At 37.4% G+C, this 14,994-nt stretch overlaps 1 protein-coding gene across 2 annotated transcripts in view; it reads right to left on the reverse strand.

Annotated features, from left to right (window-relative positions):
- Positions 1 to 14,994, reverse strand: part of RYK (receptor like tyrosine kinase) — a 117,440-nt gene that overhangs the window by 56,963 nt on the left and 45,483 nt on the right. For both annotated transcript variants that reach the window (XM_077130165.1, XM_077130164.1), the window contains exons 3-6: positions 11,259 to 11,358; positions 9,456 to 9,590; positions 8,874 to 8,927; positions 2,786 to 2,930 (exon numbers count right to left, since the gene is read on the reverse strand). In XM_077130165.1, the coding sequence (XP_076986280.1) occupies positions 2,786 to 2,930; positions 8,874 to 8,927; positions 9,456 to 9,590; positions 11,259 to 11,358 (434 nt within the window). The remainder of the gene's footprint in view (positions 1 to 2,785; positions 2,931 to 8,873; positions 8,928 to 9,455; positions 9,591 to 11,258; positions 11,359 to 14,994) is intronic.

A 14,994-nucleotide genomic window follows, 5' to 3' on the forward strand; every position in this document is an offset into this window, starting at 1 on the left:
CTGGATACATCCTAGAGTATATTAAGCAGATAATCAAAAAGTATTGGCAATGTCCCCTGAGGGATGAGAGAAAAACATGGAATTATTAAACCTTACCATCAGGGAATCCCCTGATACTGTGTCAAACTTCAGGGACACCCAAATCAATAGGCCATGCTCTTGATTATGAGGCTTACTCTTGTGAAGCTTATGTAGGTAGCAGAGAAGCTTAGACTACCTATAGGCATGCTTCATAGTTACTACTGGAGGACCTCTTTTGTTGCTCAGATGTGGCTTCAGTCTCTCTAAACCCAACCCTGAAAGTGAAATCATTGCCCTTCCCTACAGGGACATGACATCCAGGGGTGAAAGCCTCTGGGAGGCAACACAGGAGATGACTTCCAGGGATGAATCCAGACCTGGCACCGCGAGATCAACAATTCCATCCTGGCCAAAAAGGGGAAAAGAAGTGTAACTAATGAAGTGTCAGTGGCAGAGAGAGTTCAAATAGATTTGAGAGGCTACTCCGGAGGCTGCTCCTATGCAAGCTTCAATTAGACATTGCTACCTATCATAATCTGCCAACCCTCAACCAGGACCATTCCAGCCAATCCTCAAGAATACCTAGGGAAATATATAAGATTCCACAAGGGTTCCAGGTACTAGAGTAACTTTCCAGAAACCTACAACTTCCAGATGAGTCCTAGTCCAGATAAGTCCTGAAACCTAGCCTAGCCTCTCCAGAACATCAGATACTTTCATCTCCCTACCCTATAATAGTGACAGACCCTTCCAAAATCAAAAATTTATAATTGCCATAGCCCAAACACCCCTAAAGAGAGGGATGGAAAGATCAAAGGTGATGGTGGGGTTACACAGAGAAGACAGGATTTAACAAATGAATATGAATGCTGAATCATTAAACTGATATCTCTTTTCGTCTCCAGTATCTTAGAGTAGCTAGAAGTAAAAACCTAAAATTGTTAAATTGTAACCTATGCTAAACTCTGAAATATGTTCTACAATTGTGGGGCTGTGCTTTGAAATTTATAGCTTTTTTGTATATATGTTATTTTTCACAAAAAATGAAGGAAAAAAGTCGATTGTGATGATAAAAAAATATTTAAGCCCTCTAGCCTCCTATATTCTGGAGAAGCTAGAAGAAAAAATATGAGAGCCCATGACAAACTCTGGGATCTGTCCTGTAACTACTTGTTGAAGAGTGCTTTGAAAACTATTGCTTTTTTATTTCTTTGCTTTAATATATGTTATGCTATATAATAAAAAATGTTTAAAAAAAACCACCTAAATCTAACTTCTTCATCACCATGTACATAACAAAAGCATACATTTCACCTATATACTTTCTTCTCATTCTTCTTCCCTTTCTCTATTCGGATAAGGAAAGTGAAACAGGAGGGACAGAGAGTGCTTTGGGGCAGGTACTGAACCCAATCAGACTCCCTGCCCCCCTCCCACCATGTTCTCATTAAAGCCACAAATATTTACCCACTGAATGTACAACACTGTTTTAGGATTGGGAATTCAACAATGAGTAAGACACGTCGTTCCCTAATTGTAAACTTCTTACATTCTAATGGAAAAACAGACAAGTATACAAACAATTATTATAAAAGGAAAAAAATAAAATAATTGCTACCCAAAAAATACAAAAAGAGAGGAAGGAAAAATGGATGGTTGAGAAGAGATTGCAATAGAGATTGAATTTGAAGAATGGACAGGGTTTGTACTGGTGGAAGATAAGAGAAGCTCAGTGACCGAAAGGAAACCATAGACAAAAGTCCTGAAGGGCAATGTGGGAGGCAAAAGGAAGGAACAAGAATCAATCGTTTGACTGGTGCTCAACTAACAATAAGTAAGAAGGAGAGAAAAGATTCAAAGAGTATGGGAGATAATCTCCACATAGGGTAGGCCTTTGAAAGCCAAGTGATGAAGCTGGAAATGTCTTCAGTCACAACTAGGAATCACTGAGGAGACTGCATGCTGGGAAAATAAACTTGTCTATCATTACAATTCGCCTCTCACCCTACCCTGGCTATAATGTCCTCATCATCTCTGACTCACCCATGCTGGGACAAGCACCTTTTGTGTTCTCATACTGTACTATGCATATCACAATGATCATATTTACACCTTTCATAATTATGGGTTAATGTCAGCGATTAAATCCTTAAACCATGAAATATATCATTAATATCTGTACTCAGCACTTAACATAATATCTAACCCAGAATATTTCAAACTGGCTCCACATCTGAATCATCCAGGAAACCTTAAGAAAAATACTGATGCCCAAACACCACTCCAAACCAATTACATCAAAATCTCTGAAAGACACAACCCAGTACTAATGTTTTAAAACCTTCCCATATGACTCTGTGAAAACAGGTTGAGAACCACTAGTTTTAATTCATAATAGGTACTCATAAATGTTTTCTGGTTGGATAAATGGAGAATGATAGAGAGAGGATCCAGGAGGAAGAAAGAGGGCAATTTTTAAAAGAAATAGGAATCTAGAGTAGGGTCATGTAAATGGGGATGGAAAAGATATTTTTATCTCCATTTCTTCCCCAACAACTAATCAACTGTAATTCTGGGCTGCACAAATTTAAAAAAATAAAAATCAGAGACATATAATAACAGTCATTAGGAAATCTGGGCTTGATCATCATCTCTCCTTCCTCTTCATCAACGTGCACCTGTGTGTAGGGGTATGCATAGTCCCTCACGTACATGCAAAGAACTGCATTTGTTTTTTTTCCCCTTCCCAAAAGATATACAATACCTGTCATCCAGTTCAATTCTTTTCATACTATGAAGGTGCAAAACAGCTAATATTATTGCTACAAGAAATATTACTGCACAGCAAACCCCTACACTGATATAAAACACACGCGTAGAAGTGGTTGGAGCTGCATGTACAGGATCATCTGCAATAAAAATGAAAAGCACATTAAGCTTCTTAAGCAAACATTATTGACTGTTCTATAACCAAATACACTCTAGTATTCTTTTCTTTTTAAAAATATTTTAGTTTCATGTGCCAATTCTTTGTCAACAGAATGACATGTTGGGGTAAGTTCATGCAAATTTCCTGGTACTTTTATTGTTGTTTAAAAGAGGTAAAAAAAAAAAAAAGAAGTAGAACTTTTGATTACACAGTTACCACAAATGGTGTGACAGTCACCACAAATGTTATACGGAGAATAAGCCATCTATAATAGTCTATTAGAACGTTCCGCAGTGATAGAAATGTTTTATAACATGCTGTTTAATAAAGTAGTTAAAACACTTGAAATGTAGTTAGTACAACTGTAGAAGTGAAGTTTTACTTTTATTTCATTCTAATTAATTTAAAGTTAAATAGGCATATGTGACTAGTAGTTATAATACTAAAAAATGCAGATGGGCAGATTATTCACGTTTCCTCAACAGGACACCTGGATTAGCGGGATCACACATCTTTTTACTGTCAAGCATAACTGATTCATAGAAGGAATAAATATCAGAGGGACCCCCACAAGTTAAAAAGGAAAAAATAACTTTTAATCATTTTGAGAGCAACAGAAATTATTTTGCCTATCTGTTTTTAAAGATATAAGCATGAAAATAAGACTTCATTTATTAAATAAAATAATATTTGGTTTATATTATTCAGAAAAGCGAGAGAAAGAAAGCATTAGCAATAGGAAAAATAACCCAATAATATGGAGAAAATGCACACATACAGAGGCAAACTGAGAAAGAGACACACAGAGACAAAAATGCACACAGATATGAGTGAACAGAAGGCATATCAACAGAAGCAGAATTGGTATCACTGAAGAGTCAAGTAGGTTTTGATGATAGATACACGATAATTTTAGTGATCATTCATCATTCAACAACCATTTTGTAACTCATGTCCTAAAGTAGGTGCTATTCTTGACGCTGGGAATTCAACAGTGAAAAGGACAGCCACAAATTTTGCCATCATGCTGCTTAAAATTGTATATGCGTGTGTGTAGCAGGGGAGAGTTGGAGACACAATAAATACATACACAAGAGAAAATAACAGCACGAGCTGCTTGCTCCCTATGTCCAGACTGCTCTTCCCCCAGCTCTTTACCAGGCTCACACACTTCCCCCACCCCAATTCACACAGGTTTCTCTCCACTGTTACCTTTCCTACCTGTCTAAAATAGCCTCTTGCTAGCCTAATATTTTCTATCTCTTTACCTACTTTATTCATAGTACTTTTCATCACTGGACGCATTATATATTCATGTGTACTTTGCTTATTATCTGTCTCCTGTCACTGCTCCATAAGACTCTGTTCTGTTCCCTACTACATCCCCAGCATCTGGAACAGTGCTTAATATATTCATTATAAGACCTCAAATATTTGTGGCATGGTAAATAAGTGAATAAATTAACAAATAAATGTGAAATAATCAGTGATAATGCAACACATTATAGACAGAATGAGGTGCTAGAGAATAACCAAGTAGGTACTTAAAGCGAGAGGTCAGGGGAGACCTTTCTAAAGAGAAGCCCAACACATAAGAGGTAGGGAAATGAAGTGTTTATCGCAACCTGATGGAATACACAGTACAAAGAACCTAAGGCAAGAATAAGCTTGGCATGCTTGAATATCAAAAAAAAAAAAAAAAAAGCAACTGTACTAGGGCTAGAGTGCAATGGGAGGGGGGAAGAGTGGTCTGAGATGAGGTTGGAGAATTAGGCAAGGGCCATATCAAGCAGACTTTTAAAATTTAGGGTGAGTACTTTTAAAAGACATTTTCCTCTACTTAGAATAAAACACAAGGAATTTTAAATGGGATGGGAAATCATTGTAAGGCATCAAGCAAAGAAACGATATGCATAATCATACTTGTCATGGACAGGTTCATGTGTCAACTTGGCCAGGTGGTGGTGCTCGGCTGTCTGGTCAGGCAAGTGCAGGCCTCTCTGTTGTTATGAGGACATTTCATGGACTTAAATCACGATTACATTGGCTGCATCTACAACTGATGGCGTTTGTAATAAGCTAAGGGGAGTGTCTTCTGCAATGAGTGACACTTAATCTAATCACCAGAAGGCTTTTAAGGAGGATTCTGCAGAGAGTTACTCTTCCTGCTTTAGCCAGCGAGCCTCTCCTGTGGAATTCATCCAGACCCTGCATCAGAGTCACAAGCTTCACAGCCTGCCCTAGAGACCTTGGACCCTTACATTTCCACAGTTGCCCAGCCAGTATCTCCTCAGAGGTCGTTGCAGACCTTCATTGCAGTTACCAGCTTGCAGCCTGCCCTACAGACCTTGGATTCTACATTCTCATGGTTACATGAGACATTTTTATAAATTTTATATCTACAGATATCGCCTGCTGATTCTCCTTCTCTAGAAAATCCTAGCTAATACAAAACTTAAAAAAAAAAAGATTATTCTGGATGCAGCGTGAAGAATGCTATGTAGGAGAGCAAAGTAGAAGAAGAGAACAAACTAGGTTACTGTAGTAGACTAAGAAAGAGACAACTGCAGCATGGACAAGAGTATTGTAGTGAAGGTAAGTAAATGGATTTGGAGGCAGCACCAACAGGCCTTGCTACTAGATTATACTGGGGTAGAAAGAAATAGAGGAATCAAAGTCTTGGCTTGAGGAATTAAGTGCATGATGGTACCTTTACAAAGATAAAAAGAAACAGGCTGGGGAAGTGAGAACCAAGAGTTCTGTTTCGTTCAAATTAAATTTGAAATACCTAGAACACATCCACGTGTAGAAGCCAAATAGACAGTCAGATGAATAAGTATGGAGTTCTGGAGAGAGGTCAGGACAAAACACAGAAATTATAGCTTTCAAAAACTTGGAAATAAGATTGCTTTATAAAATTTAAACATTGAATCATCAAACAATAAATCACAACAGATTAACAAAGACACCAAAAGGTTTTTAGGATACCTAAATTTAACCACAGCCTGAATGAAGGCATGACTTTCCTCAAGAACGACAGTATGCCAAAAGAGGGCTGTTTTGTCTTAGAAGGGATAGAAAAGGAAAGTCCAATAGGCAAATGTGGCAGCACATTCAAGCACTCTCCAGGTAAAGTAGAGGACATCACTCTGCTAGGCAATCTCCCCAAAAGCACATGCTCTATTACCTTCAAATTCCAAGTATACACTTTTCTTACCACCTCTTTTGTACATCACCTGCTACCACCCAGTGAACCACGTGGTCTAGGATGAGATCTCAGGAGGTTGTCTCTCATTCTCTCAGAGTAGACATGACCCTCATCAGTGTTACCTAAGCACCCTTGCACTTGCTTTATTATAGTTTGCCAAACTAAGTTACCACTGCCTATTGCTTTTTCCATCTCCCCCACCACACTATAAGCCCTTAAGCACAGGATTTGTTTTGCTCAGTTTAATTCTCTTCCTCAGAATGTGCCACCTGGCACATCATAGACTTTCAATAAATTGTAGATGAATGGATAGGTAGGAAGGGAGGGAGGAAGAGATAGGCAGAGGCTAAGAGTTCACAATATCACTGCTTTTTGTGGAAGATAATGCCCTAGGATAAAAGAAATGGAAAAGGTCACCAAAATTTTTAAAGTAAATGTTGGGAGCAGTAACTTAAAAAAAAAATTGTTTCTTCTTTGAGATAAATTCAAATGAACTATTCTAAAAAGCAGGCAATATATCATAGCATTTTACTTTTCAAAAAGGTCAACTCTGGGACATCTAAATATAGTGTGCCTCCTGAAGAGATGAAAAAGATGAAATACGAAGCACACAGCACAACCGGTGAACAGTTCTTACCAAAAGAGTTGGTTCTGAATCTAATCAAGGAATAAATCTAACTACAAGATTATAGGAGAGAGAAAATATGTTAAATGACACCATAAAGATGCATTCAACCGAATGCAGACTGTACAAAACTCTATGGGACAAATGGCACAATTTCTCCAACAAATAAATAAACATTAATAAATGGGAAAGATGGGCTTTGGTCAAGATAAAATATCAACCAAACGCAATGCAGGCTTCATCTAGATCCTGATTTGGGAGAACAAACAAATAAACAAAAAAACCTTCTGAGACAACATGGTAAATTTGAATTTGGATTAGCTATTAAAGGGCATTAAGAAATTACTGTTAATTTGTTATAGTTGATAAATGTAATAAAAGATGAATAGGTGTTAGGTGACTGTGGTTTTTTTTAAAGACCTTATTATTTTAGAGATTCACACTAAAATACTTGGGCATGAAATATGATGGCTGGAATGTGCTTTGAAAATACTCCAACCCTACCACCCCAAAAAAGGAGAAAGGTATCAATGAAATAGGAATGGTAAAATGTTAATCACTATTGAAGCTGGTGATGAGCATGTGGAGGTTCATTTAGCATATTCTCTCTATGCTTGAATATTCAAAAAAAGAAACCCCAAAACCCCAAATATACTTCCACAAAGTGACTCTAAAAACCTCGTAAGATACTGCTATCGAAAACTCTCCGGTCTTGTAATTTTGTACAGCTTAATGCAATACACTGATAAATTTCTGAGTATGTTGGGCAGATAATAAAAAAGTATTTGCAAAGTCCTTTGAGTACTGGAGAAGAAAATAAGCCCAACTCTGCAAATAACTCCATTACTCTTCCCCATTACATGGGACATGATTCCCAGGGATGAGCTTGATCCTGGCATCGTGGGATTGATAATGTCTTCTTGACCGAAATGGGAAAAAGAAATGTAACAAAATAAGGTTTCAGTGGCTAAGAGAGTTCAAATACAGTCAAGAGGCGACTCTGAGGGTTACTCTTATGAAAACTTCAGCTAGATACTGTAAATCGCCCCAACCAACAGTATTCTCGAAAACCCTAAATAATATACAGGCTCTATCTGAGACTCTACAATAGCTTCACTCAGTTTATTTTTCAGATACCCAAAACCTCCAGATTGTTCCTATGCCAGATAAGCCCTGAAACTCCAAGAACATCAACCAGCTGCATCCCATAATATTGATACCACTTCTTAACATGAAGACATTAGAATGGTCATTGTTCAAATATCCGTGAAGATTGAGAAAAGGATCAAATGAGAGGGAGGAGTTGTAACAGAGAAGACAGGATTTAACACATGAATATGACGAATGAATCATCATAGTGATGCTTCTATTCAGTCTCTAGTATATTAGAGCAGCTAGAAGGAAATATCTGAAATTGTGGAACTGTAAACCATACTGTAGTTTGAAGTTTGTTCTATAACTATTTGTTAAAATATATTTTGAAATCTATCACTTTCCTGCATATGCTATATTTCACAATAAAAAACGTTAAAAAAAAAACTATCTCAAGAAGAATAAGACTCAATGATATGTCCATGTTAGAAAAGGAAAAAAGCCTAAATTATAGTATCTAAATATAATCATTACCAAAAAATTAAAAGCTACTTTGAGCTTCTGCTCTGTAGATTTAAATAAAGTTGATATCTTTAAAGCTTGTACTTTCATTTGGATGAAATTAGCTGAGGGTTAGTTCCAGTCTGCAAGTCAGATTTCATAACAAACTACTAGTAGACAAAGATCCTATGCATATTTCATGTTCATATTTTAATTATGACCATTTGGAAAAAATGTGATAAAAATGTTTGCTTATGAAAGTTTCTCAGATTATTTGTTAGGAAAAATGTATAAATTTTATTCTCAAAATATTGACTAATCCAATAGTTTCATTTATCTACAACTAGTCTACAAAACATCAGTGAAGTAAACAGCATAGCATAATTTATCATTTGGGAAAATGAAACCACAACAGCCTTCAAGCTTTGGGCAATTATGTTCATATGTAATCAACCATATTTCACCCCTAATTATGAAGATAATATAGCAACACTTACAAATAGTTCTGCTAGTGTTTTTGTCCAAGGCTGAAGTTTTTACTTCTTCAAGTTCTGAATTAAAGAGGAGATAAAAGATACTTTAGAAAGTTTAGTTTCTTTTCCATGAAAATCCTTAAAATCTATAACTGCATGTTCTGAATTTTCTTTACCATAGCTTTGTGTTCAATCAGAATACTGCCTGAACTAAGTAACAAGGTATTTGTTGTAAGATGATAAAAATAGCATTACCATTCTGATAACTGTCACTAAAATCATCAATTATTAGTCTATGTCAGCATTAGTCAAAGGGTGACTGTTCAGCCATTTTAGTGGTATTTCACATTCCTAATAGAAAACATTCTAGCAATTCTGATAAGAGATTTTTAGAAAGTAGGGACTAAATATGGCCTGACTGAGAATAGTGGCTACAAGCTATCTGGGGATTATCAAGAAATTTTAACTGCTATTCCTTTTCCTTTTCTCACTTCCAACTATATCCAAGATTTGGTAATAATTAAATTTGTAAAAAAGATGACAAAATCTGTTTTTGACCTTCTCACATCTATGTAAAACACACAATCTAGTAAATAAATTTCTTACTTTTGTAGCACATTTTCCTTCGTTTAAAATTTAAGACTGTAAAATTTTTTGAAGAATTTACTGTCAAGTTGAGTTGCATTAGAATCATAACCTCAGAATCTACTTTGCCAGTACAGGAAAGCTCGACTCGAAACACTGTTTAAAAAAATAAAATAAAACAAAAAATTTAGTATTTTAAAAATCAACATTAATGCTTCAAAATGGCTCTATTAAATTTTTGGAATTAAATCATTCCTTTCTGCTACATTAAAACAAAAAAATAATATATCCCCATTTCAGGGAAACTTTCAGAAAATTTATCTTCAGACTGCCACAACTTCACCCATTAAGTATTGTGCTCATTATATTTACAAATTAGAGTTAAAGAACATACCAAGAATCAAATGAAGAGAAAATTGTTTTCAACTGTTGCTCATGATTTTTGATATATTACTTTGCCTCCTAAGTCCTACTATGAGCACACCCTAAAGCTCCATGAGGATAAGGCAAACTCTGCTTACCTTACCAACCACATCAGCAACAGTAACAAAAATTACTTTAAAAAAATCACTTGATAAAAATTACTTGATTATGTATTGCTCTTCATGAAGAGATGTAATATAAACCTGCAAATGCATCTAATAAATTCTCAACTATGAATGCAAAAACACTTTTCTAAATAGAAACTGGCTTTAATCAATACCTGTGGTGATGAGATAATAAACATAAGTGTATATAATTTTTTTCACCCTTTCAGACTTTTAGATTCTTTTATAAATTTAAAATAAATCACTCTATCACCTATGAGTGTATGAGATATGAGCTTAGATTAATGAATGTCAAAAACTATAAGGCTGACAGAAAAAAATTCCAGAACACTGTTGTGACTTCTACTTTCAACTTTTAAAAATATTTGTTTTCTCAAAAGTTCACATCTTCGAGAGTCTTGTTCAAAAGGTTAGTTTTAAAAGGTAGTTCTATTGTGTAAATACAGTACTAAATTCATTTACTCAGATGTGTACTAAGAGCTATGCTATGCTAGGCACCAAGGGTAAAAAGCTGGAAGTGACAGAGCTCCTGCTCTCAGGGTGACCAAAGTCTAGCAGAGAGAGAGCAATGCAAAGAATTATAAGATGCCGTGGTCCATTAAACAACAACTATGTACAAGGTACCATGGTACAGGAAGAACAAAAGAAAAGAGCCATCAACTGGAGAAAGAGACGGAGTAGAAAAAGGACAGTATAGATTGAGTCTTAAAGAACAAGTAGGATGTACAGGAGATCACAAGCAGAAAACAGAGAAAGGTGGTTCCAAATACTGAGACCAGAAAGTGCAAAAGAGTGAATTAGAATTGCATGTAGTGTGGAACTGCTGGATACTGTGGTGTTCCCCAGGCAAGTACAGCAACAAGGCCAGACAGGCAGGCAGGGACAGAGGATAATGGATCCAGAGTATACTTGGCTGGAAAGTCTGGAATCTATTCAAGTGATAGAGGTAGGGGGCACTCATAGGCTTGACATGGTTAGATGTGAGTGCTCAATGATCTTCCAGGCCACAAACTGGGAACTGATCAAAAGGGAAAAAGATCAGACACAGGAACCCACATAGAGGCCACTGCCAGTAATACAGAAAAGAGTATGGAAGAGCTGAGCACAGGCAGTTCTAGAGGGGATGGAGAAGAGGGAATGGTTTAAGAATATGGTGTTAATAATCAACACTTACAAAATATGCCATCAAGTAAGACACACTGCATATTATAAGTTAAAATGCTCTTTTGGGGATATAGGGAACACAGATAAAGTACCTTTGAGGACTGATACTTACCTGATAAAGTGCGTGGAACTTCCCCCTGAACAGAAATGTTGACTTGGGGCATGTCCATAGCAACAAAATTGTCTACTTGAAATCCCAGCTTATATTCAACCTACAAAATAAAAAGAAATAAATTGGATCTGTGATAACAGAAAAGACACTAACAATTTGACTTTACTAATCAATAAATCAGTCCTTCAGATGAAAAAATAATCTAGCTATAAAAAAAAAATCCAAATTGCCAGAAACAAGCCTGAGAATTTTCAGTTGGATAAAATTTAACTCAGAACAGGAACATTACCCTCCTATAAAACCTGCCATCTAGGATACAAAAATCCTGTTGAAGACTACACAGCCACTGACAGAGAAACCATGTGAAGAGCCAAGAGGTTAAAACACGTAATTTATAGACTATTGCTGGTCACCAATGTCTTCTCTGAATGATAAAAGCCAATCTCTGAAAGTCTTTATGTAACTGTTGGGTAAAAATCTGCTTTGCAGACCCACTCACTGCACAAATTCCATGCACAAATTTCTCACAAAATAGGTACAGTCCAATGTTCACCATTAAGGAAGTTCATGTTTGGATCCTTGTCTAACCCCTAGGTTGTCAAGTGATTTAGAATCCAGAAGGGAAGAGAGGTGACCAATAAGACATCCCAGAACACCAATTTCATCTACCAATTCCTGGCCTACCCAATGTGCCTTAATGAAACTAACCAGTATCAATAAATATACACAGTTCTGTTCATGGAGAAGCAGCTCAAGCTGCAAAGTATTAGCTGATATTCAGAAAGACTGCCACCTTTAAGATCTTCAGTGAAGCTTCATTCTTAAAGGTCTTCTTTGTCCTACTCATGGTTGTTTTCTCCCATTCATTGGTCTAAAGGACAGCCTTGGTGAAAGGCTAAAATTGCCAGAAGTCACAGGGCTGGGGCTTGGTTAAGAGATGAGAGAAAAGAGGTTCATTCTTTAAGAAACTTTTCTATGAAGAATGAGAAAAAGGGAGTAGCTGAGAGGGAGGGCGATCAATGATTTTTTTTAATGGAAGAGATTAAAATATGCTTATATGCTCAAAGAGACAGTGAAATGGGACTGATTGAAGATAAAAGAAAAGAGTATCACCTAAGCCTATGAAGAAATGGATGGTGCTGGGCACTGGCCAGCTAGCGGGGGGCATTACCTATGGATAGGGGTTCAACTCAATGACTTTAGTTTTCACTCTGGGTTTCTCCTTTCACAATCTATTTGAAAGCCCTGATGGTAAACACTATAGGGGTATGCAAATATTAACTATTTGTTTGCAGTTAAGATAGGTACAAACAACTGTCAAAGGGTATTCACTCTCAACTTAGAACACAATACCGTCACTGCCACCAGGAAGTACTAAAGAGTTACAGCCGAACAAGTGTGGGTGGGGAATGAGTGGGTTTCCCAGCAAAACTCCCGAATTTTCATAAAGAGAATGTACTGGGAGGATCCCTTGATCCATGCTCTCTCTCTCACCAGGAAAATATGTGAAAGGCAAGTCCACAAAAGAAATTAGCACAGTCAGTAAGAACTAGATGGAACCAAGGTAATCCTTTTTCAGAGCTTCTTTTAAAAAGTGAAGACGATATAATATGTTGCAAGGATTAAATAGGATAATTACTACCACACACCTGTCAGTCTGGCACTGGTCCCCTCCAATAAAAAGACCCCAGGGGAATCCGCAGTCGTTCTAGTGCAGTTACCCTATGGTCATGCTGCACTTCCCCATAATCATCAGCCCACTGCCTCCTCAGCCCTGCCAAGGACATGGTTGTAGCCCTTCAGTTTAGTCCCCAATCTTAGGAAATCCCACAATTCTAAACACCCTCCACACTCTTGGCCTCTTCACAATGTTTTCTCTATGTTTTCCCTCAAGCAGGCTTTCCTTGGAAGTTATCCAGTCAACCCTTCTGCCTATCATTTAGTTCCTATAATGCCTGGCCCTAAGAGCCTGAGCGGTAAAGTCAATATTCTTATAAAATCATAAGTTTCTTTCCAGACATCCCTCCCTCATGCAAAATCCCCCACTCTCTGAAACTCATAACTTCTCCCTATACTGGCTATTTCTCATGCCATCAACACCAACAAAAATCACACGACTTTTGTAGGTCATCCTCCTGATGACTTCAGTATTCGATTTTTCTATCCCCCAAAGAACTGTTTCAAAACAAATGCCAGGATCTCATTACAATCTCCTCTGTGACTTCTACAAAACCAACTTTTTGTCTCCACCAAATCAATTCAGCCAATGTTTATGAGGTGTTACTATGAATAAGAGACTGTGCTTAAGCTGGGATATAATGGCCAATTAAACTACTTTTCTCCTCTCCAAGCCCAGCTGTGAACACCTGGTTTCATTTTCCCCATTGCCCAGTCTGTGTCCCAAAGAAAAAAATGTTACTAACATTTTTTTCTTTGGGACACAACTAAAATGTAACATTTTTTTCTTTGGGACAGTAACTAAAATGTGTTACTAACACATTAGCACCCTCAGTGGGTTCACTTCCTTCTCCATATCCTTAGAGGGCAGCAGCCCCAAATATCCCTATTCCTGCTCCCCAATACTGTTGGAGAAAATCACATCCTGAGAGAGATGGGTGCTCCTGTACAATAATTCCATCTCAGGCTAGGACCTCAGTACTGCTCAGCAATCCCTTACTCACACCCACTGATCTTCTCACTCCAAATCCCATAGCACCTCATCTCTTCACTACAGGCTGCGTGCCCCACTTTCTCACTATCATACAAATGCTGTGCCCCTTTCAGCTAGCAAACAGGAACTCCTCTTACCATCTTCCATTTCAACACCCAGATATTTTTAGAGCACCCCATTCTTTACACTCTAGTCCCAAGGAAAGGTCCACTCTCCTTCAAATGATAAACCCTTCTCTTCCAGTATATCAGGTTCTAGCCCATTTTTAACACTGGTGGGATTTATACCATCAAATGGTCTCACTCTGTTCTCTATCTTCAATCTCTCCCACATGTCCAGTTACCAACTAGACAAATCTACCTAATAGTCTTACAGCTCTTAAAAAGTTAACAGATTCAAAGCCAAACTAATTATCTTTCCCCAAACTTGCTCTGTCTTCTTTATTCTAGGTCTCAGTTGATGGTAAAGGTCATCCACTCAATCTCTCAGACCAGAAGTCTAGTGATATCCTAAACCCTCACATCTAAATGACTAATACTGGCAATTTTATCTCAGAAGTTCCTTGTTTACTAACGCAATACCACTGTCCTAGCCCAGTCCCTTTATTTTTCCCATGCACTGCTATTAATAGCATCCCAACACGCTTCCTACCTTCAGTCTTAACTCACTGCAGTCCATTACCACTCACCCACCCCCAGCACAGCCTTGGTTATCTTCCATGAAACCAAAGCAGCTTAAAAACCTTTGGGTGGCTGTCTTGTCAGTAGAAGAAATGACAAATTACTCTGTTTATCATACATAACTCTTTGTAACATGGCCTCAACTTTCTTTCCAAGTCATCTTTTACTTTTCCCTTCCCTCCCTCTACCACTGTTACCCTAACCTTATGTCACACTTACCCATTTTTCTATTTCTGAGGATTTGTGACTATTCCTTTACACAATCCCTTGATTCCGTCTGTAACTTCTTTTCCCTCCTGGAAACTTCTATTCATACTTTAAGATGCAGATCAGGGACACTATCCTTAAGTTTTATGGGCAGAGCTGGTGTCCTTGTCTCAATACT

Source organism: Tamandua tetradactyla, chromosome 15 (assembly GCF_023851605.1).
Source record: "Tamandua tetradactyla isolate mTamTet1 chromosome 15, mTamTet1.pri, whole genome shotgun sequence".
NCBI lineage: Eukaryota > Metazoa > Chordata > Mammalia > Pilosa > Myrmecophagidae > Tamandua > Tamandua tetradactyla.